Source organism: Leptinotarsa decemlineata, unplaced genomic scaffold (assembly GCF_025532065.1).
Source record: "Leptinotarsa decemlineata unplaced genomic scaffold, Ldec_3_MD MMD2_tig00000251_RagTag_RagTag, whole genome shotgun sequence".
Taxonomy (NCBI): Eukaryota; Metazoa; Arthropoda; class Insecta; order Coleoptera; family Chrysomelidae; genus Leptinotarsa; species Leptinotarsa decemlineata.
The window spans coordinates 1,237,033-1,262,705 of NW_027412547.1; the positions used below are offsets into that span (position 1 = coordinate 1,237,033).

Sequence of the window (25,673 nt, forward strand, 5' to 3'; positions counted from 1 at the left end):
AGTTTGAATACTGAGGAACATATTTTATGATTGTGGGGCAGTTTTTAGTGAAATAGACCATATATGTACTGATGAACTTTATTTTATGAATACGTATATACAACGAATATCGCTCTTCTTTCTTCATTCGTAACAATACGTGGCATCTGAAAAATATAAATATTTTAATTTCTGAAAAAATTAGAAGTAAAAAGTTAAAAAAACAGTTATTGTCGAAACATCTTAAAGAATATCCAGCAGAGATTTGTGAATTGAGTGAAGAATAGATAATATAATATTCACTTAGATAACTAAGATTTCTTATTCTCCATATGAGCTACTTTATCACCAGGCGAACTTCGTATCGCCTTAAAATGATAAATATTTTGTTAAGTTATTAGTTTTGGAGAGCTACTATACAGGGCTTTTCATGATGAGCGTTAATTAGCCATTTCTGGCAAAGTATTCAACGGATCAACCTGAAAATTCCACAGTATGCATAAGTCAATATGACCTATACGCCTAAAATATTTTAAACGCAGCGGCGTTGTCGCTTCTACTATAAAGTAGCGGCTTCTTTGATTTTTCAAATGAAACACCCCGTATATAATATCATATTATGATTCATTATCACTTTGTCAACAAATTCATATAATATTCTCCTATATCTATCTATTACCGTTTAGAAGATATAAATTAATTTCGATATTTTTTTACCAAACATGAACTTTTATAAATACTGATAATCTCGAACTCTCTTGCACTAAAACTATCAAATTTGAAATGGAGTGGAGTGATACTATGAGGATCTTCACTCCGAGTCATATTTTCATTTGTCTCATACAGGGTCTTCAAAAAACGCAGATACTTTGATCTCATGAAAAAATGAGTGGAACTCAATTTTTTCAAAGGGAACACCTTGTATATTTCAACATTTTTGAGCTCTATATCCAATTATAGATTAACTTTGTTCAGATAATATTATTTCTACTTTGAACCGTTTTCGAGATAAACTGTTTCAAACGGAAATTGACATGGTTTCCTTGTTCATCACTCATTTTTGTAAAACAGATTTCGTTTGATGTTTCTCAATTAGTCACAGATAATACAATGAAAAGATAATTATTAAAATACTCCTCAACCATCGAATAAAACTTCTCTTCAAACAATAGTTTTATTAAGGCTGAAACACGAACTGAAAATAATAAATCCATAAATCAATGAGTTAATTTAATCGTCAGTGTATTTCAGAATATGTTCAAACACATCCCCACCTCTGCTTAAACAAACATGTAATCTCTTCAAAAGATTGTCATGTGTAGCGCTTCTGATCAAGTCTGGAGTCAAACTATTGAAAGCAGTTGTAACTCTCGATTTCATATCTTCCATTGTTGTTATTGGAGTAGAGTAAACCATATTTTTAATGAAACCCCACACGAAATAATCTAATTGATTGCCATCTGGTGTTCTAGGAGGCCAAAGAAAAGGTCCATTATTACCAATCCATCTGTCTTCGAATATTTCGGTTGAAGCTTTGCTGACTGAATGAGAATTATGGGGTGGAGCACCATTCATTTGGTACCATACACGTTCTCTTCCTTGTCTATTATTCAAAATCATTTGAATTCCATTCCTCAGTAAATCTTCATATTTTGATGCATTCAAATTATCATCATAAAACTCGATATACAAAATTGACTCATTCTTTATGGCACAAAATACATTGAATTGCCATCTTTCTTGAAAACCCCTTTAGCGGACAACATAAGGATTTTCTGGGGGCCAATAATGACTGTTGTGTCTATTGAAAACTCCATTTTTTTTCAACTTGGCCTCATCTGTCCATATGATATTGTCAAGGAAATGTTCATCCTCTTGAATCTTGACAAGTAACCATTCAAAGAATTCCACTCTACGAGGAGAATCAGTCTCTTTCAAATGTTGGACACAGTAGAACTTATAGGGATGCCATTTATGCTTATTAAGAATTCGACAAATTGTCACGTAGGGTATACCTATCTCCCTTTCAGTCTCGTGCAGAGAAGCATTTGGAAATGCATGAAAGTATCCCAAAACTGTTATACCATTGTCATCATCATCCACTTCAGTCTTCTTACGAATGATTTTTTGACGGAAGGTTCCATTCAACCTACAGTTCTTTAGTAGTCGATTTATCACATTATTATTCGGCTTCGGAAGTTATGGATATCTTTCATGAAATACTCGCCATGTTCTACTCGCAATTCTATTGCACTCATCATAAATTATTAATAAATTCAAGAAATTTGCATTACTGTAACATAATCTTGATATTATTCTATTATAATTGGTAGCTATCACAATCAGTCAAAACCACCAACGTAAGTCTGACGTTGAAGAATTGGTTTATTTATTTTTCCAAAGCACACTATTAAAAAATATTAATGTGTACTGTTGTACGTTAGAGACCAATACCTCAATTTATACAAATTGTAACTTTTTCTAAGGTAGGTACGTACATACCAATTTCGAATTGACTGATCTGAGACAGTTAAAAAACTGGATCAAAAAGAAATATTACTAAGTATAAAAAAAAATGTGGAATATCCAAAATAAGTGATGAATTCAAAAAAACGAGCAAGAAAACCACGTCAGTTTTCGTTTGAAACAGTTCATCTCGAAAACGGTTCAAAATAGAAATAGTATTATCTGAACAAAGTTAATCTGAAATTGGATGTAGAGCTCAAAAAATTTGAAATATACAGGGTGTTCCATTTGAAAAAATTGAGTTCCACTCATTTTTTCATGAGATCAAAGTATCTGCATTTTTTGAAAACCCTGTATGAGGCAAATGAAAATATGACTCGGAGTGAATATCTTCATAGTATCACTCCACTCCATTTCAAATTTGATCGTTTTAGTGCAAGAGAGTTCAAGATTATCAGCATTTATAAAAGTTCATGTTTGGTAAAAAAAATATCGAAATTAATTTATATCTTCTAAACGGTAATAGATAGGTATAGGAAAATAGTATATGAATTTGTTGACAAAGTGATAATAAATCATAATATGATATTATATACGGAGTGTTCCATTTGAAAAATCAAAGAAGCCGCTACTTTATAGTAGAAGGGACAACGCCGCTTCGTCTAAAATATTTTAGGCGTGTAGGTCATATTGATTTATGCATACTGTGAAATTTTCAGGTTGATCCGTTAAATAGTTTGTCAGAAACGGCTAATTAATGCTCATCATGAAAAGCCCTGTACATATTGGTAAAACTGCGGACCACTAAGTGTATAAGAAGGAACATTGAGAAAAAATCGAATATAGACAATTAACAGACAATTAACAGGATGAAAACTATCAGATCACATTTGGAAATCACACAAAAGCAGATTTCAGCCTACGAAATATTAACATAAGTATTGTATAACTTCTTACATCTTCTTTTGATAGGCAAAATTATCGAATATGAGTTATTGATTAACAGAACATTTTTCTTTGTAATAAATGCCTGAATTTCAGAGTAAGTCATTGGGGTAAACTGAAAAATAAGCCCTTTCTACACGTCTGTGAAGTTCTTACAATTTTCAGGTTGTGCAAGATGAAAATACTCAAATAGAGTCGATAAAAACTATAAATCTCACCTGCAGTTTTTGAAACTATCCAAGGAATGTAGGAGGTGATTCTTGTATTGATACGTGGTCTTGCGGTTGCACAACCTAGCCCATATGAAATCACTCCCACTAATTGAAGTCTTCTTGTACTAGTATCCATCCAAAATAGAGGACCTGAAAGGTCCATGAATTTTCTCATTTTGCTCACTTTATATAATACAGTGTAATTTTTATCTGTCGCTTCTTTCTCAACGAGCTTCAGGGCTCGAATTCAATTAAATTAATCATGAAATGAATTTTTTCCAACTGTTGAATATACATGAAATGAACTGATTGCGGAAATGATTACTGTTCTAGTTCTCTTAGGCTATTCGAAAGCTCTCGATACCATAAATCATTTTGCTCTGAAACATATTCTACGATATATTGTACTCTCAGAAGAATCTGTTATGTTTCCGATAGCTATCTAAGTGGTGGAAAGCAACGAGTTGTACTCAATACTAGGGTTTCTCAAACAAGAGAACTGACATGTGGGGTTCCACAGGGATCCATTTTGGGATTAATTCTCTATGTAATTTTCACAGCGTTTTTCAAAAATGTTGTCTCGTATTGTTATCTATAATAATGCAATAATGATTGCACAGGAGAGTCATCGATATATTTATATGGAACGAATATTGAGAAAGCGAAACAATCCTAAACGGAAACTGTCAGTTCGAAATGTAAATAAGAGCATAAGATGGTCTTGAAGATTTCGAGGTCAATAGCTCGAGGCATCCAGAAATGTGTTTCAAATATTTGGAAATAGTCGTACGTTGTTCAAAACCCTTCTATAATCTTCCAAATCACTGATAGTCAAACAATCTTGGAAGGAACTATGAAAATGTGTCTGCTCGAAGAAAAATATGTTGATATCCAGCTCGAAGAAAAATATGTTGATATCACCCAACATTTTTTTGTTGCTCGACTATTTTTACTGGCCAATACTTGATGAAAATCCATATTAAAAACCTAATTAATACAGTTTATTGTATAATTTTCACTATAAAGGCTTTTACAAAAACGGTGACACGTGTTTCGTGGTACATTACCCTTTATACAATAAACTGTAATAATTTTTTTTTTCGACTATTTTCAAAGTGTTATTGAGAAACGAATGCTGAACGAGTTGAATAACTCATATTATACGTTCTATAATATTTGAAATTCTCACTATCCCAAGTAAAAGCCAATATCTGCCAGGAAACAAGTCCTCCTCTTACTAATAACACAGTCGTCTTGGACATATGTGAAAAATAGGAAAAATCTTTAGATTACACATACACTAACCTCCAGAATCGCTTTGGCAAACATCCTTTCTTGGGGTAAACGTACATATCTGCCCACCAGTGATGTCCTTACCATAATTTTCTTGGGTACACCTTTCGTTGGAAATGACCTTAAGGTCAACCTTTGAAAGTACATTTGATTCTGGTCCAGTGAAGGAAACTTGACCCCAACCTATAGACAAAAATGGTATGAAATTTTTGTATAACAAGTTCATGGAGTAATAATTTTGTTGATGGTGTCTATGGCATTTCCATTTTTTTGTAGTTTACCAATTTTCTGTTTTCATCTAAGTTTATTGTGTCTTATTATTCAGAGGAATCGGTCACATTTCGGGTATGCAGTTGGCTAGTACCTCATCCACTAGATCGAGTGGCATTTTCTTGTTCGCTCCAACTTAGGAAGAGGAATGAAATACTCTGAAAGAATTCCAATTTTCATTTATGGATTAGGTCGATGATGACCACTATCATGCACTGATGAGTGGCTAATGAGCCCGGAACCGGTCTGCAAGTGTGCCTGTTCCGAAACTGAAGGTCGACTCTTTCAGTTGTATTGCCAATTGCATATGCAGGAAACTTTCTGAGAAGATTCCTGCACTGACGCCTGTTGGATATACTCCAACGCCCTTCGTGGTATTAGCCAGGGGAGTAGTTATTTTCTGATAGGCGTCAGTACATTCAACCTATTGTGTAGGTGTATTCAAGAGTGGCTTTAGATAAGTTTATTGTATTGATGAAAAGACTGAGAAAGGAGTTAATACTAAAACTAGAAGGGGGTTCTATTATCAATATCAAGTATGACTATTTGTTGATGCAGAGCACACAGAAAAAAACTTTTGTTTTTTTATTCACTCACTATTGACTTTAATTATGAAAATTATTGGTAGGTACTCGTACTAGTAATATAATCATGATAATTTAATGATGATATTTTCCCGAGTTTTGTTAATATTAAGAAATTAATTTCAGGATAATACAAAAGATATTTCGAATTGTGCGGATGTCAGTAAATGCTTTTAGTATTCAAATGAATCATTATGTACATATACAGTGTGTAAAATACAAATGGAATAAATTCATTATTTTGGTTACTATACATAATTGAAAAAAATCCCGAAACACGTCAAATTTAAATTATAGTTTGACGTACTTCAACGGAAAAATGATACCCCTACCTTCAACCCTCCACAAATAACAGGTATAACCCCCAATTTTTTGAATGGAAAGTGTAGGTTTGTGATATACTCAAAACTTATTTCATGTTAAGGAATTGATAATAATAAAGTGAGAAAAACCAAAGTAAGTTCTTTTTAACTATAAATATTTTCCGTGGCAACCTTAGTTTAAAACGCCTTGTCAACTTATTTTGTATGTAACAACATTGGTTGCCATTATTTTAATTCAAGTTCAAAGTTCGTTAACTTCAAGTCTGACTAATGGTTAGATTAACGGAAATGCATAAAATAACAGTTTTACAAATGATTGGTTACGGAGATAAAACCCGAAGACAACAGGAAGTAGCTCGTCTATTTCAAGAGAAATTTCCTAATTTACCGCCCATATCTTGAGGAACAATAAGCAAAATGGAGAAGCAGTTTCGCAAGCTTGGTCATGTGAGGCAGATGAGAAAGCAGCTACTAAAGCAATGAGCTATGAACTCAGCGCAATCACCTGATCTTTCATCATTGGATTTGTTTTAATGGGGATATATAAAGACCAAGGTGAACAAAACTAAATCTTCAGATTAGAATAGCGCTTGCGATTAATTCGGTCACACCTGATATGTTAAATAATGTTAGAAGACAGTTTTATTTGAGATGGGGTGTCACTTTCACGTTGAAGAATGTCAAATTATAATTTAAATTTAACGTGTACAGTAACCGAAATAATGAATTTACTTCATTTGGCTTTTACGCACTGTAGATTGAAATATTATGTTTTAAATGATTTTCGTGAATTATTATGTAATTGTTTGTTTTTTTCATGATTATTAATAATTATACAAGTCTATGGAGATTTGCAACAATGGAAAACAATGTTTGAATAGATGAAATATGAAGCTGAATGTGACCAAAAGAGCTTACCTGCTGCAGTCAATGTTTCCCCAAGAAAACTCGACGACGTGTATCTAAAAGGCAGACAGACTGGACTCACGTATTGGTTAAAATGAATATCTTGAGTCGTTCTTAATAGGGCTATATCGTTAACTAGGCTTTCGGAGTTGAAATTTGGATGCATTTCCCAGGCTGATACTTTATAAAGGTATGTCGCTACTGTATCAAAGCCTGAAAAATGTCAGATTGTGCAGGGTTATGAAAAAGTTCTGTAAAAAATCAATGAATCGAACAATTTACATTTCTTAGAAAAACCCCAAAACATTTCAAGCAATTGAATTTTCAACACTTCTGAGAATATTTGTCAGAGATATTTCCATCAGATTTATAGAGAACAAGAGTGTACATCATAATTTTTGGGAGAAAAATGAATTTGAAGAGGAGTCTTTTTGTTGTTTTTTTGTTTTCAAAGATTTATTTTTTATCAATTTCTTGGACCGATAAAAAAACACGCCATTGCTAATAAATTCATGAATATCCAAAGTTTTCTTGTATATTATAGTATAGTAGCTTTATCATGCATCTTTCTTTATTTGGCATTACCTTTCGAAAAGTGCCGTTTATTAGAGAGAGGACACTTTGAAAGAAACTTTATTTATGTTGGATCAGAGAGATAAGTTAGTTGTGACTTATTTGTGGAGCCCATATTGAAAGAGCTTGGGTTTCTAGAAATACTGTAAGTATCAGTTTATACTATAATTCCAAAAATATTAAGCACTAAATTCTCAGAAATGAGTATCTGTCTCATGCAGTGGCGTACAGAAATTATATTACACAGATGAGGAAAAATATTGATAAAATATATAGAATCACAACATTGATAAAAATGTTTTCATTCAAATGCATTAATATTTCTGAAAATTCAGTACCTACTATCATGGAATTGTACTACAATTTACAAGTTATGATTATAGTGTCATTTATGAAATTCATCAGTTCGGACTTCCATTGTCTGATATTGAATTGAGAAATGGTTAAAAATGCTGTTTCTATTTCTCATTTTTATGTTAAAAGTGATATCTACATTATTACTAGTAGTGAGTGCCGTAAATTGTTGCTAAAGAAACAATGGTTACACAACTGCAGAGAGGGTTGAGTTAATTGAACTGTACTATGGAAATTGACGTTGTGCTGCGAAAGCCGCTGAACTATTCAATCACCAGCATGGAAAAAATGTGTCGCAACAGTATGTATTCGATTTAATTGCAAAATTTCGCGTAACTGGACCTTGTAGCAAATAAAAAACGGCAAATCGAACCACTAGTAACAAATGAGGCGACACAAGTGGGAATTCTGGGCCATGTTGAGCTTGACCACACTTTGAGCACAAAAAAGTTAGCATTTGTTTCCGGGGTGTCACGAATTAGCATTCGGCGTATTTTAAAAATCCACAAAATGCATCCTTACTAGATTGAATCAACGCAGGAACTGAATGAAGATGATTTCGATCGACGCTTGCAATTTTGCGAGTTGGTTAGTGAACGAGCGGTGGAAAATCTACATTTCGTTTTCAACATTTGCTTCAGTGATGAATGTTATTTTTTTTCTAAATGGTACAGTTAATCGCCATAATTGTCACTATTGAACTGATTCAAATCCTCACATTTTTCATGAAGTGCATACTCAACGTCCACAAAAATTAAATGTGTGGGCTGGAATATTTGGTGACCGTATTGTTGGCCCATTGTTTTTAGAAGGCAGTTTAACCGGACAAATGTACCTGGAGCTTCTGGAAGATACTATTAATCCACTTCTCACTGATATTATTGAAAATGACCACAATTATCGGGGGGGCTCCTCCGCACTATGCTCTGGGAGGTGGAGCACTATCGAATGGCCACCACGATCAAACGATGTGCGACTCGCCCCCAGTTCCCTAATAAAATTTCAAGGGTTGTTCACCCCTCTGCTTCGGGGTTGAAGTGACGACGCTGTAAATGGGGAAAAACTGTCCCCCTCCCGATAAAAATCGACCTGTCTGAGCGTTTTTTAGGATTCGCAAAATTAGTACCCAAAACCTCCATGTTTTCGAAGTCCCACCCTGTATTATGTTGTCTTGCGTCCCTAATAGCTGAAACTGAATAGGATCTGTTAATATTTTAACAAGAGGGGGCTCCTCCGCACTATGCTCTGGGAGGTGGGGCACTATCGAATGGCCACCACGATCACCAGACTTTTCGCCGTTGGATTCATTTCCATGAGGTCATTTGAAAAGCAGATTTTACTGTACTCCTCCTCCAACTCTCGAAGATTTACGGCAACTTCAACTCTAAATTCAATATGGTTCGTCCAAGTCAAAAAAATGTACACTGTTGTTTAGAGAATTACAATATTTTTCAAACGATGTGGAAAAAAACTGTCCCCCTTCCGATAAAAATCTACCTGTCTGAGCGTTTTGTAGGATTTGCAAGATTAGTATCTGAAGCGAAGTTGTTATTAGAGACTATTTTTCTAGTAAAATTACCTGTAGATATACTGTGGTCACCAACAAGAATACCCAAATTTTCCCTCTTTACGTTGAGAAGGCAGTGTGCGGCAGTTATCACATATCGATTCGAAATGATACTTCCACTACAAAAAACTTCTGCTACTAGAGTGTCCACCAATCCTGCTATGGAAGGAAACTCATTTACCAACGTTTCGTTCTCTCCTGCGATACTCATCTGGGCAAAAAAGAGAATTGTATTATATCAGATCATATTTGAACGTAGGTCAACTAGGATTATTATGGAAATCAGTTCGAAAGAACACATTATACTAATAATTGTTTTCTGCAGGTGTGAAATGATTCGCAGTCTGAAAATAACCAGGCAGTATACTATTATCGATAGTCGATCAGCCTATGATAGATCGAAACCTGTTATTTTTATCCAATCACACAATGAGTGATTTCGTTCAGAATGTGATGGAATTCTTATCCTTATTATATATGAAAACGCTATAGTCTGTACAATATTTTTCCTTAGTACATGTTCAGCTAGCACGAACAAACGGGATAGTTTGCCCATTTGAGAGCTAGCCACGTAAAATTTTACGTGTGAAACACATGGTGTGCTAAAATCCAAGCCGCACACACGGCCATTGTTTTGCGAATCCAATTGGAAATTGCATACGTTTAAAATGAATTGGCACGTCTATAGGTTTAATAGGGATTCATGGTATCGATATATTTTCACCTCGGAACATGACATTTAAAATGCTGGCTTCGACAACGTTTTTCAATAACTAATCGCGTACTGTTGCATAGCCGTGGTGGATTCAAATTATGGAGCGATCCAACCTTCAGTTTTAAATTATGTGATGCCATGACTGGCAAAAATCAACGAGTTGAAACACTTTGTTGGGTGGCAGTGGCATCGAAAACTGTATCTACGTTCGATAGATAAACAACAATAGCGGCCGAAAACTGTGTACGGTGTGAGAGAGACAAGAGACCGGCTTTTTTCTCATCCCTACTCAGTGCCGTGAGAAGTGACACGGGTAAACGCTTGGCGGGAATAACTGATCTATGATTAAATTACTGAAATGGCTATTAAAAAATAGGGGTTGATTATGGAAGGATGAAAATTGAAAGTTATATGTATTATTCAATGCCACATCATAAAAAAATATGAAAATGGTTAGGGTGGAACACCCTAATCACTTAGGGGTATGAAAAATATGTTCAAACCTATTCTTAGACCCATGAAAATCGCTTGAGCGGTTTCCGAGGAGAATGGCAACTAACACATGACACAAGAATTTCATGTACGATATATAGTGATTTCAATTCTTCACTAGAACAATGAGGAAAACTCTATTTGAATCTTGGGAATTCGAAGTACTTTTGTTTGGTATCATAATGAAAGTGTTCCTATTTGAATTGAAAGGAGAATATTTTCAGGCGAGATCAATTTTTGGGAAAGAAAGGTTTCTAGAGTTCATGTTGATATTATCAAGGAAAAAACACAAGATTTACATTGGATTTGAATCGCTGAAAATTGAATTTATTTGAAAAAACGTCAGGAAGTTCATTCCGCATAAACGCAGTTCTCCAAACGGAAGAGTTCTTAAACAATAAAGTTCGAAGTGTACTGAGTTGAACTTCAGAACGAGGAGCAGCCAGAGTCCGTCGCGTATTTCTTGTAATAACTGCCATTGCGATGGTTAACGTAAAATATTATTTCATTCATAGAGATCGAGACCGTTCACCCGTTTCTTCGGTGTCGATATTTTTCAGTTAAAAAAGCGCTGAACTACTTTATGACTGTCGGACCTTTAAGCGTCGTTGTGGTCATGTACAAGTTGGGCTAGACTAAACAAATGTATATATTACATCCTGTTGCTGATCATACGTTCGGCAAAGTTAAAAAACGTTGAGATGAGGTATTTGTGGCTAGCGTTTCTGACGCGAGGGCTTGGGAGTTTTTGCGGAGGGACACAAAAAGTCGGTCACCGGACTCCTTCGAGATGAGAACGGGGTCTCATCCCTCAGCCTTCGGGCTGAGGGAGGTGGCCTAAATAGGGTAGTTATTTTATTTATAAGCACGATGCGCGAAATTTAAGGAAAATCGGTAGTGAAATCATAAACCGGTAATGGGTTCAGGGGAGTTTGAAATTAAAGTGTTGATGTTGAAGACTCAACGGAACATATGGCTGACCATGAACCACCCAAAGAGGCGTTATGTGAGTGTTTGTTTTTTTTTTCTAACCAGTTGATATTGAAAGAGAGTTCACGTATTATTTTGTCCGAGTCCACTTCCTATTTATGAAGAGGTTATATTGTATATTATTGATTTCCTAGTGCTGATTGTTTAGCTAGAGTGCATAATACAATTACAAAGAAAGGCGAAAATTTGAAGTTATACACCACTCTCCCTAAAGTAAAAGTAAAACTGAAAGTATTTTGTACTGAGTTGGTGTATGTGTAGTTATTCAACAGGTTGAATTAATAGTAAATAACACGGTCAAATTGGCAGCATTTCCTTTGTTCTAGTTTCATTTATTTTATAGAATTTAACATTTTCCTTCTATTTAATATTTTACATGTTATTGTTCATCATTTTGTCCATAGAGACGTTTTTCTACTTATTATACTTTATATTTGAAACGTAGGACTTTCATTTCCTCTTGGACTGAGAAAAATACCATCCTCGTAGAGTAAGATAAAGTTGATTGAACAAAAACAAACAAGAGACTTTTTGTCAATCTATCGAGAAGGTAATGGTGAATGCAAAGCATTTCAATTAAGATTAAAATTCAGTTCTGGAACCACATAATTGAAGAGAATATAAGTAGGTATACCAAATAATCAGATTTCAAAAAAACCGGCCTTCGTGCGACCGGCACAAACCTTACATCTTTTTCGGAATTGCCTAACTTCCAAGTGTGTCAAAGTCATCACATTTTTCGAAATATATTCATTTCACCCATCACTATACAACTCGTCAGAGTATGCAAAAAAATTTAAAATTACCTTGCAACTCTCTGGTCAAGGACTCCTTATTTTAGAATGGGGTAAAGATGTATAACCATCTGCCGGGTTAAAATAAAGAGATAAATATTGATACCAATCAGTACAGAAAAATTATTAAATAAATTTAGAATATAGTAAACCCTATTACAGTTTGACTGAGTTCTATACCGATCATTTTTAACCTAGCATGTTTTATGTGTTGTGTAAGTTTCAACCAATGTTTGTGGTTTTTTATTGTGTTTTTATACTTTAGTTTACATTATATTTTTATATTCATAGGATATTTATGTATTCTTTTATATTTATTCACAAACTTTGTCAACAAGAATTTTTCTTTGGACCATAAAGTATATATAATAATAAAAAAAATAATAAAATGGTCTGAAACACATATTCAAAGTTATGTAAACAAACTGTTACTGATTGCCAAACCCCTAACTACAAAACATCAAAAGGAACTAGGCTTTTCAATTGGTCATTTCACGTTTTACGCTCTGACACCTGACAACATCAACGAATGAACCATTTGTAATATTGACGAAAAATTCCTAAATTCTCCTAAATCCATTTTTTCATGAGCTTAGGCTGTTTGACAAAATTTTTCGAAATAAGGATCGTTGACGGTACTGGGATATTCAATTGAAAATATCTCAGTTTATTTATAGTTCAGATATAATAGATGACGATATTTAGATAAGAGGATTTTAATTTATAGTCGGCTTTTATTCGTCATATCTCAAAGAAAATGGAACGAAACAGAACTTAATCTTTTTTTTCCGCAATTGTTATTGAAATTTAGTTCACATTTTGTGAACATGATATTGTTGAAAAATTTTTATTTTTTTCATCGCCACCCAGTACGTTTTACATTTTATTACAAACTATATGTGAATAAACTGTTATTTTTCAAAAATCAGCTTTTTAGTTTCGTATACTATAAAAGTGTGTTTTTTAGTCTTTTTAAACTATATTTATTTTATCTAAACTTTGGGATCAATCAGCCGTATATTGTTTAGAAAAATGACCATTGATATTTTCCGATTCCGAAGAAGGAGCCTGAAAATCAGCTACCAAGCCCAAGAAAGGCAGCAGGAAGAATACATTTAAAGTGAGTTCGAATTATATCAAGAGGGTTATGTACAGTGCCATCTGCCCGCGAATAGATCAAGCACTAATGTCGATATATCATGGAGGTTACGAACAACGCCATCTGCCCGCGAATAGATCAAACAATAATATCGATAATTCTGTCAAATACAGGTCCCAAGCTTGAAAGTTACAAACAAACATACATACATACATACAGGTGAAGCTAATATAAAGCGTGTAAAAATGAGACATTCAAATCGATGATTTTCAAATCAATCTATGTTCTTATATGTTGATACTTTGCTTACCGTTTGTTTCAAGCCACAGTTGCATACTGAGGGTGCTGCTGTATTTGCGAAATTCAGACTTTGAATTTCCTTCAAAATACACATGAATCTTCCGCCCTTTGAATCGTCAGTTGCGAAGAGCCCTGTGTGAAGTAATTTGAGTTCTTATATACAAATTTGAAAATGATTCAATCCACCATAACATTTCCTTAGCTTCTTCTAAGTTTTGGCGAATTTGAAGAATGTCAACGCATCAAAATTAGTCTCATTATAGCATCTATAGCACTCTCCTCACACCAGAACAAAACTTATATCTCTTAGCATGCGTTTTGCTGACCAGTGAACGCTAAAACTAAATCCTACAACTGAGTTAAATCATTTCATACACTCTTACATACCCTGATTCAAATGTTAATGACTTATGATTAATTATACCTTTCTTACCCTGATTTCTAATTAGGCGATCATCACTCAGGATAGTTTGGTGTATCAGTACAAGTGTGAAAACTACCAGGTGAAGAAAGACGTTTTATATTGGATTAATAGTGTGAAAATTGTGAAATCATTATAACGAATAGTATTATCAATTTTCATTGCGGAACAGGTCAGTGTATTCATAATTTATAGATATAGATTTAAGAAACCCAATAATCGTATGTGCTCATTAAAAAATAGAACAAAAATTTTGTGAATGTCCATGACTTTTTCGAAAAACGATAACTCGAAGTATATAGTAATTTGATATGAGGCAAAATACACCAAATGAATCATGAAAATGGCTTTCAAAGCTGTTCCTATACTCCAAAATGTGTTTAGCAATCCAAGAAAGAAGATGACCGACAAAAAAGTTAGGGATTCCAAAAATAAGTGATAAGGATTGTTGGTCAAACTCGGTGAACCATATCATCATGTTTTAGGGAACACTGTCCAGACCAGAGAAGTCATGTATGAAAAATTATTGAATTATTAAGACCATATGACAATAGGGTCTTAGTTTGAAAATCGAAAAATTTAAGAGCAAGTCTATGAAAAACGACAAACCTCCCGTTTCAAACAGCCCATTGTTTACTCTCTCACATAGCAACTACAGTCAACAGTCATCAAATAAGGATACAACACACTAACACAATAACGAATACTAGATAAAAAGGTCTAACATAGTTGCAAAATTCAGTTTTGATCATCTCCTGATGATGCTCACTTGGCTAGCGAAACGCACGTCGAGACCGTGGTTTTGTTCTAATATGGGCAGAGTGTTTTCGATAAACTCATTCCACGCTAAAGATTCCAATCCTATCTATCAAGTCATTATACAGGTTGAAAGAAAATGTCCAGTTTTGTTTTAGGTATCTTCACCTCCCACAACTGAAAAAACTTCATACAGAAGTACAAGCTATCAATTATATCTATTCGATGAATTTTGAAGTTTCATAATTTCCCCCCTTAATATTTTGATGGAATGAAGTTTGAAGATAGAGAGAACGAAAAAAAAAGTTTCATTGCAGAAAGGAAATGGAATATCACATTTATAAAAATTATTGATGAGTGGGTTTAATTTTCCTCACCTACAGCCAGATGATTTCCATTCGACACCAACTCCATTGATGTGGTCCCACAATAAAAATTGGCATCTCTGAAACTGAGGTCACCATTCAATGATATGGCTAGTTTATCACCTACACAATTAGTTGTCTGAAATACAGAAAAACAAATGAATACAAAGAGATATATACATGAAGTTTAGTCGAAGTAAACGATATTGTGCGCATTTAAAGTAGGCGGCACTTTCAAAGGCCAAAAAACCAATACATAGAAATGGACCGGCAGTGAACTAGGCCACGTGGACTGTAGAATTGGCGGTTCGCCGAGTTTTATGATTGGCTGAAGAGTCATAAATTTTAATTTGAAGTCGTGTTACTATGACGAATAGAAATCGAGGAATGCGATGATGGTGATCACCGTCGTGTTCAGTTCAGGAACTGATCGCGATTTGAGTGCAGAAATTCGATAATGGTGCAGTTATAATTACTTAAAATTTTGGTTATCTGTTTAAAATGTGGCGTTCTTGGACAAGTACTAATAGTAATAACGAGTGTGATAACAAAGCAGACTTTTTCCAGTGTAATAATTCCAATAGCGATGGTGAACAATGCGAAAAAGAGATACCAATGAATGAGATTCGGATGCACTTGAATATTGAAACACAGAGTATATTTCAATGTATACAGGGTGTAACTAAATAAGTGTGAACCATTTGAGGAGGTGATTCCTCATCGAAAAAAAGATAGGATCTTTCATATAAATAAATTTCATTGGAGCATCCCTTGTTAAGATAGCCCCTTGAAGGGGGTACATAAAATTTGTATAGCAATTTTTTTCACAAGCACTAAAAAAGTTACAATATTGAAATCAACTTGACGTTTTGTACTACCAAAGAGACACTCAGCCAGAAATTTATTTGGTTTGCCCCATGGTTATAAGGGGTGGAAAACGCAATCCCTAAAATTTATTTCCAATTCAACTTTTTGTCTTATTATTTGTTCACCATTTAAAAATTTATTTCAGATACCCTGTTTCATTCTAATCAAAAAATGTTTCCTGGGTTTTTAAACCAAAATGAACCAGTTCGCAGCAAAAAATTATTTTACGAACAACTACAGAGATACATCGTCATAAATGAGAAAATACGAAACTAATCTATCTAGTAGGTCGCTATTAGCGATAGTGACAATTAAATTGGTATGACGGTGTCAGTTTTGTGAATTTTCGAAATTGAATTAATACTAATTGTGTGTTGTTGTTCTGTTCTTAATTTGTTACTTCAATAATTCAGTTGTTATTAAAATGGCATACACAAATGAGGAAATGGCTGATATGCATTACGTTTACGGTCTGTCGCAGGGGAATGGGTTAGAAGCTTCTAGAAGATATGCTGAAATGTATCCTCAACGGTAGCATCCTTCACATAGAATATTTGCTCGACTTCATCAACGAATACAAGAATATGGTTCATTCTACAAAAGAACGCAGGATTATGGTCTCCATCGAGAAGTACGAACACTACAGCTTAAGGAAGCAGTACTTAATTTGATTGAAGAAGATTGCTTCCCAGCTAAATGTTGATCATATGACGGTATTTCGAATTTTGAAGGAACAACTCTTATACCCTTACCATCTGCAACGAGAACAGGCACTGTTACCGCGAGACTTTCCGAACCGTCTTGAATTTTGCAACTGGATGCCGGAAATGGTTAGAAAAAATTGTGACTTTCTGAAGACGATAGAATTCACAGACGAATGTAGTTTTTCTCGGGACAAGATTATTAATTTTCATAATTACCACATATGGGCTGATGAAAACCCTCACGCTATTGTCGAAACTAACCATCAAGAACAGTTTTCCCTTAATGTGTGGCTCGGAGTTATTGGGGATGATTTAATTGGGCCTAATTTTCTACCTCCTCGTTCAAATGGTGAGGCATACGTTCAATTTTTAAGAGAAGTGCATCCAGTACTGCTGGAGGAAGTTCCTTTGGGCGTCAGAAGGGATATGTTTTCTAGGCATGATGGGGCTTCCGCCCATTTTAGTCAAGTAGCACGTCAGCATTTAATTGAAACATATGCAAATCAGTGGATAGGCCGAGGAGGACCACAGAACGGGCCCGCTCGATCCCCGGGTCCCAATGGGGCCATTTGCAGCATTTGGTTTATCGTACTCCTGTTCGCGATGTAAAGGACTCAAGAAACTGCATCATCGATGCGTGCAGGGTAGTCAGAGAGACTCCAGGAATATTTGAGCGAATACGTGGCTCTATGCGCCGACGTCTAGATGCATGCGTAATGTCTGAAGGTAGACATATTGAACATTTACTATGATTCATACATGTTGTGTGTTTTGTTATTGATGAATTAGTTTCGTTTAATGAAGATACTAACTACAAAATAACAATAGATCCAGTTCGCATGTATGACGATGTATCTCTCTAGTTGTTCGTAAAATAATTTTTTGCTGCGAACTGATTTATTTTGGGCAAAAAACCCAAGAGACATTTTTTGTTTAGAATGAAACAGGCTATCGGAAATGAATTTTTAAATGGTAAACGAATGATAAGACAAAAAGTTACATTGGAAATAAATTTTAGGGGTTGCGTTTTCCACCCCTTACAACCATGGGGTAAACCAAATAAATTACTGGCTGAGTGTCTTTTTGATAGTACAAAACGTCAGGTTAATTTCAATATTGTACAATCACTGATGCCAATAGTGTCTATTTCTTTCTTAACCTGACATATAGCAGCATACTTACGCTTGGTAAAGTAATATCTGCGCAAGTTAGTAGGATTCTAGTGCCAGGTTCACTCTGTACAATCCATTTACAATTTGTTGAAGGCGTATAATTCCCAAAATATTCTTTGTTGTGCATGAAATATGCTTCACCCCTGACGATGTCTTTGGGGACCAGACAGATTGCAGCCTCTACTAGCGTAGTAGGGCCCAGTAGGTTGAGGAAACTCACTAGAACCATTAGGGTAGTTCTTATAAAACCTGCAATGAAATTGAGTTCTTATAAGTCTTTGCTGATGATGACAACTTTGGTGAAACACGTGTCATTTTACAACTTGTCAAAGGAAATATTTTGTTTTGTAGCCATAAGAAACTAACGGGTACAAAAAAGGTTGGAGAGATTCTTATAGAAAATTGATCTAGTGTCTTGAACGCGGAATTCTGTCAAAAAGTTTTTATTTCACAATTACTATATACATTGCATCTACATTTCAAAATATCATCACATTCCAGAGGAATGGAGAGGAATGGAGGGAAAATGATGAGAAATCCCTAGAGCAACAACCACAACGAGGGGAGACGGTGGGGTGGATGTCTCACGTTGTAAGTGAGGCCTGCAGACTTCCAATTACCTGTGACTGCTTCTGAAACCTCCCGCATTTTTTTATAAATTGTAATTATTGATGTTCTAGAGAAACTCCTGCTGCCCTGATTGCTCAGGTCCCAACGACATCGTCGTAGCAGACCTAATCTGTTCGGGTATTTGTGGCGTCATTGTTGTTGCTGTTGCTGTTAGCCGTCGCAAGTCTTAACATCTGGCAGCCCTAACATCGTAAGATTCTTCTCGTATTGTTTCTTAGTTCCCATTTGACTTTCATGTATAGAATGCTTGGAACATTTCTCATTACTACAAGATATAGCGGCCTTCCTTCTGACCCCAATTTAAAGATGTTCTCTATCTATATATTATGTTGGTCTTCCAGGTCATCTGCAAAGTCATACACTGGAGGCTGGTCGTTTTTCTGCAAGTTATACTTTCAATTTGTCAAGTAATGATGCATAGTAGGCTCCTGTAATGGTTTTTTCCTTTTTGAATAAGGATAAATGATGGTGCAGAGTCCCCATACACAGAATCCAACTCTTTGATTTGTGTAGGCGTATTGCCTTTCAAAAACAGATATTCAATGACAGCTCGATACTCGATTTCGTCTATTTTCGTAAAAACACTCATCTCAACTCACTCTAATGAAATTTTGGTGAGAGTTTTCGGCGAGTGCATTGGCTTGGGATGTGGGGGTTAAACAAACCAGCCATCGGATGCCTGCTTCCACATAGCCCCGCTGGATACGGAAATGACAAAATCACTTGTAGTTCTGTTATTCCCTGACTGAATGACATCCCAACGATGGCTTAATCCTAAGGTGTGTGTCCCTGCCGAAAGGATGAATGACACTGAGCCTATCAGCTGTCTCTACGGAACTTTAGAGATACCAGGCGCTCTCTCGTCGTAGCATCGCCTTATTACGGTAATGCGGGGCTCTGCCGTGATTGACCTTCTTTCCGTAGCTACTCGCGGGACTTTTATGGACAGAGTAAAATTAAAGAGTTTTTCTGACGCTGAGTCTACAGAGGAGATGGATATTGAGTTTACAACTCCAACTGACCTCCGTGTGAATTTAGTTCAGGAGCGAGTCTACAGAGGAGATGGATGTCGAGTTTACGACTTCAACTAACCTCCCTGTAAACTTAGATCAGAATGTCATCATCGTCACTTCATCCAGGTTTGGAGACCAGCTCCCCTACCCTTTTGGCTGATTATTGGTCTTGAGAGGGACCAATGGGTACACAACTGATAGATGACGGCATGAAGTCCTAAGACATCAGTGCCGCCCTTCACGGGATAACTTAGATCAGGAGCGAGTCTACAGAGAAGATGGCTATCGAGTTTACGACTCCAACTGACCTCCCTGTAAATTTAGATCAGGAGCGAATCTACAGAGAAGATGGCTATCGAGTTAACGACTCCAACTGACCTCCCTGTAAATTTAGATCAGGAGCGAATCTACAGAGAAGATGGATATCGAGTTTACGACTCCAACTGACCTCCCTATAAATTTAGTTCAAGAGCGAGTCTACAGAGAAGATGGATGTCGAGTTTACGACTCCAACTGACCTCCGTGTAAATTTAGTTCAGGAGCGAGTCTACAGAGGAGATGGATGTCGAGTTTACGACTCCAACTAACCTCCCTGTAGATCAGAAGCGAGTCTACAGAGAAGATGGATATCGAGTTTACGACTACAACTGACCTCCCTGTAAATTCAGATCAGGAGCGAATCTACAGAGGAGATGGATGTCGAGTTTACGACTCCAACTGACCTCCCTATAAATTTAGTTCAAGAGCGAGTCTACAGAGAAGATGGATGTCGAGTTTACGACTCCAACTGACCTCCGTGTAAATTTAGTTCAGGAGCCAGTCTACACAGGAGATGGATGTCGAGCTTACGACTCCAACTAACCTCCCTGTAGATCAGGAGCGAGTCTACAGAGAAGATGGATATCGAGTTTACGACTTCAACTAACCTCCGTGTAAACTTAGATCAGGAGCGAGTCTACAGATGAGATGGATATCGAGTTTACGACTCCAACTGACCTCCGTGTAAATTCAGTTCAGGGGTGAGTCTACAGAGAAGATGGATGTCGAGTTTACGACTCCAACTGACCTCCGTGTAAATTTAGTTCAGGAGCGAGTCTACATAGGAGATGGATATTGAGTTTACAGCTCCAACTAACCTCCCTGTGAATTTAATTCAGTATCGAGTCTACAGAGGAGATGGATTTCGAGTTTACGACTCCAACTAACCTCCCTGTAAACTTAGATTAGAAGCGAGTCTACAGAGGAGACGGATATCGAGTTCACAACTCCAACTGATCTCCGTGTAAATTTAGTTCAGGAGCGAGAGCTGCGGCGTACGCAGAATCTGTCTCAGGTGGGGGACAAACCTCCCATCAGCAGGTTAGCAAACTTTTGCCCTCAAGTGATGATTCACCAAAACCAGAGGCGAAAAAGCCCTGCACGGCTGAATCTAAGGCATCGTCAGGTGTAGCTGACGTGAAAAAACCCTCATATGGGAAGGTTGTCGTGGGTATCAAGGTGAGAATCTTGCGACTTGACTATCCGACTACCTCATTAACAAAGCATATACTTTGTACCTGCCCCGACCAAATCAGGTCTTTAGAGTTCGGCAGAGCCGTGCTCTCACCATCTGACCTGAAAGACCACTCACCATACAAACTAATCGGCTTCGTTAAGAAGGTGTGAGCCACAATAAACCCTTGCGGGTTGCGGTGGAGAGTCGAATAGACCCACTCACTTTGGACCTAACCTAACCTAACCTAACCCTAACGAAAAGAAACCATATGAAACAAATATAGGTACAGTAACACCAGTGAAACTCGCATCGTATGGCTTTTTTTAATGAAAATTCCATCCGAAATTAGAATTTGGAATCAAACTTTCTTTGATCGAGATGAAAAATGCTCCGAAAAAAATCTATCAAGCAATTTGCATCATCTGTTGGATGTTTTTCCAAAATAAAAACAAAAGTGAGAATAGTTCTCATAATATCAAAAAAAGTTAATTTAACGTATTCTTCCCAACATAATTTTTAGTATACATACAGGATTGAAAACAAATAAACTTTGCATCACCTGTGACCAATTTTGAAAACCCACTTCAGAAATTTCTAAAAACCACTCATTTAATGAGAAATTACTCCAGAGTAAACTAAAAATTTATGTATACGCTGGGCTGAATTTATTTTGTGAAAGTGACAAATTCACAGAAAAAGGAAAAACTAAAAATCATTCTTTGCAACAGAAATTTTGCATATGGACTACAAAATGTATTCAGATAAATTAATCCAAACAACTTCCTTTTATATTTGAGGACTAACTACACTTTTGTGATTTTTTATGAAAATGCCATTATTCGATAGATAGTACGAACGACATAATTATTTTATTTGGGTTACCGCAGCAAAGCTCAATTAGTAAAATCCTGAAGATTTTATTTATAGGCTCCACTAGATTTTAAAATTATCCAAAATAACAATTCGTTCAGACTAATCTCAAATTACCTAGAGTGTAGGTTAATGGACTGACACCTATCAGACAACAACTACTCCCCTGGATAATACCACGAAGGGGGTTGGACAGGTGTCAGTGCACGAATATTCAATGAAGTTATTCCTGCATATGCTCTTGGCGATTCAACTGCCGAAATCGATGTTCAATTATTGGAACACACTTGAAGACCGGTTTCGGGCTGTTTGGCCACTCATCAATGCATGGTAATGTCTATTATCAACATAAAGTCGATAATATCTGGTTATTGAGTATCATTCCTCGAACTAGGGTGAAGCGAACGACAACCAACATGTTTGTCATCGCCTCATCTGCCCGTAAACGAGGTAACCAACTGCATATCCAAAATTTGACCAATTCCTCGTATAAGGAAGAAAACTATTTGGGTAACTCTTAAAGCGTGGCTGATTACTTTTATAATATTGAAAAATTCTGTAATCTTGTTAAAGCACCATTTTCAAGTTTATTCAACCTTAATCGATTGCTGTTTTCTAGGCTGTGAGAATATCTGCAAATAATGAAAATGAAAAGGTGGTAAAAGAGACAACTTTGAGTGTGTAGTGGGTATTCACTAATACTCAAATCTGGGAACATTCATCACAATAGAAAATACTACCAAATGGTTTTTTGTTCGAAGAAACGTCAACTATGTTCATATGAAAGTTTTTTTGTAGATAAACGAAAATGAAATGTTAAATATACTCACCCATTGCCAATTTTTTCCTCAGTAAGTTGAAACCTACCGATAAAACTCTTTGGATAACTGCTTACAGTTTCCATAGCACGACTTATATATCAAATGGTAGTAGTAATTATTGTTTTTAATTTTATTATTTTTTTTATCTTCAGTGGACGGGAGAGAACAATTGTTCAAGCTGATTTTTTTTTATCTGCGACAAATAAATTGCCGAGTTTAGTTATCGATATCCATAATACGAGTATTAGCAACGTACAGGGTATCGAAAAAATAAATGGTACTAGAAAATTGTTTCGATTACTCAATGAAATTTGAGGTAGAAATTGCTTCTCTGTCTATTGGAAAATTGTATGTTATGTTTTTTCCAAGGACAAAACACAAGCACTCATAGCAAAGCCCCCAAGTCACTTACGGTAAACTAGTGGAAATTGGACAAAAATGTTTTATTTATTTCATTGAAGTACATTATAATCTGTTACCATTATTTTGATGAATCTACTTTTGATCATAGCTGTTGATGACATCAAAGGCTCGTTGGCCAAACCAAATCACATCTTGTACAAAAAGAATGCTTGGTCTCATCTTCAGGACGTGTCGAGACTTTCAAAACCAAGAATGTTTTATAACCCTTTTTAATGCAAATCTACGATCTCGTCTGGAATATGGCTCCCTAATCTGGTCACCTATGTACACTGTGCATATACACCAACTCGAATATTGTCAAAGTATTTTTATGAAATATATAGCTTACAAACTGGATGGAGCTTACCCATCCCAAGAAATTGATAACAGAGTGTTGCTAAAGAGAATCGCCCTCCCATTCTTAGAAAACAGAAGAACATATTTTGTTTGTATGAATTGATTCATAATCTGGTAGATTGCCCAGATTCGTTAACTCAACTAGATTTTCATATATCGAGATGAACTAGTAGAAACGAAATCTTCTTCTATTTGCCTATACCAAGAATTGATGTGTTTATAACATCTGTAAAATTCATAATAGTTTCTATTCAGAATGTGATATATTTGTTGTTCCATTTGGACGCTTCAAGCATATCTATAATTCAGAAAAAGTCAATTTATATGCAACTCTAATCACAATCTAGTTATAACCCATAACGGTGAAATACTGTGTTTTCAACTCTCGGCACACTGCCAATTCAATTAGAATTTTACAGTATATGTTTTGTTGATTATTATGTGTACCTATTTATCAGTGTTTGTATAATACAGGGTCTTTTACGATGAGCGTTTTTGATGGAGCGGATTCCTTATAACACTTTTCAAGCCTTTGCTTCGTTTGAACGGTATTTTTCCTATCAAGAAGCAGTATAAAATTGAAACACGAAATTGTTTTTGTTTTATTTTTTGAAAATAACAAAAGAAATGTCACTCTTAGCACAATAACTCACAAACTCATGCGTAGAATATCATGAAATTTCAAGGTAATTAAGGTGAATGCAATGACACTAGCGCTATCTATGTGTTAGACCCGAAACTTTTCAGCCCATGTAGTATGCCTGTTTCCGATTGAGACGTTTTCAGAAGAAAATTTTTTGCATACGGAACCTAAACGATTTACAGAAAGCTAAGTATGTGAATTTCTTTCCATTCACATTTTTCTTCCGCTGATAATTCAACTTGTAGGCAGTGGTGGTTTACATTTAGCTGTAACTTTTCGGGTTAAACTCTTCAGTTTGTTCTTTTTATCATGCCAGTAGATTGTCTATCGACATAGCTTCGATTACCTTAGATTATAGTAGGTTGACTACAAGGAAACATATTCTTCTTATCTTTCATATTTGATAGTCGTGGGGCATTTTTCAGTAAAACAGACCATCTGTCTGTATCTGTAAAGTGGAAAGGATGAGTGTAGGCCCTCAGACTTGGGCCACATGTGTTCCATTGTGCATCCTCCCGAGGAGTTGTCCTCCTAGTTCATTGTCCATCCTGTCTTTTCCAGGAAGGTGGGCAGTTCTCTGGGAGATATCTCACTTATATCGGCAGGTGTAGGCCAAGACTCGCCGAACACACAGTGTCTTATTGACGATAACTCCGGACATTCGCATGCCTGACAGTTTCATCTTCCTGTTCACACATCCTGGATAGAGGTGCGTCCACTACCCCATATTGTGGAGGTGTTTCCTTAGTTGAAAGTGGCCAGTTAGATATCCTATTGTTAAGCGTAGATTTTTCCTGGTCATCGCCAGTTTCCTAGGGTCGCCCATGGGTGTGACGTTTGACTAGTTCCGCAATTGTCGTTATTGGACTATAGGACTACAACTTTTGTAAAAGGCTTAAATTTTTGATAAATTCATAATGAACAAAAAAGACTTGAAGCATATTTGTCATAACTGCAATACTTTAAAAGTTATTATAATTATAAAAGCGAAGGAGCGAATGAAAAAGACAAGTATCAAGGTATCACAATATTAAAAGATTTATAAAAAATAGAATAAATTAAAAAAAACACATAGTTACTTTTATTATAGAACAAAGTATTGAAAAAAAAATAATTTGTTTACAACAATTTTTTTTTCAATAAACAATTAAAAAAAGAATGAAAAAAACAGTTTTTTCAGAACCTTGAAGAACAATGTAATTTATGATTTAAAAAAAAAACGGTTCCTTAATTTTAATATTTAGTTGCAAAAAACGATTGTTAATTAACAAACGCATTGTTTAGCAACAAAGATT

The 25,673-nt window shown here is 35.6% G+C and overlaps 1 protein-coding gene across 1 annotated transcript; it reads right to left on the reverse strand.

Moving 5' to 3' along the window:
• Positions 1–62: 62 nt before the first annotated feature.
• Positions 63–23,108, reverse strand: LOC111512480 (venom serine protease). Its single transcript, XM_074173476.1, has 9 exons — positions 22,986–23,108; positions 18,158–18,396; positions 15,417–15,543; positions 13,873–13,994; positions 9,485–9,683; positions 6,991–7,191; positions 4,908–5,078; positions 3,609–3,752; positions 63–146 (listed from the first exon to the last, which is right to left on the reverse strand). Exons 1-9 carry the CDS (start codon positions 22,987–22,989, stop codon positions 124–126), a joined length of 1,230 nt encoding a protein of 409 aa, XP_074029577.1. The 5' UTR covers positions 22,990–23,108; the 3' UTR covers positions 63–123.
• Between the last annotated feature and the right edge of the window lie 2,565 nt (positions 23,109–25,673).

Excerpts from the sequence above, each read along its gene's own strand:
- LOC111512480 (XM_074173476.1), bottom strand. Across the intron at positions 15,544-18,157 it reads CAGATATTACTTTACCAAGC|ACAACTAATTGTGTAGGTGA; the intron begins GTAAGTATGCTG and ends TCTGTATTTCAG. Across the intron at positions 7,192-9,484 it reads TGACCACAGTATATCTACAG|GCTTTGATACAGTAGCGACA; the intron begins GTAATTTTACTA and ends GACATTTTTCAG.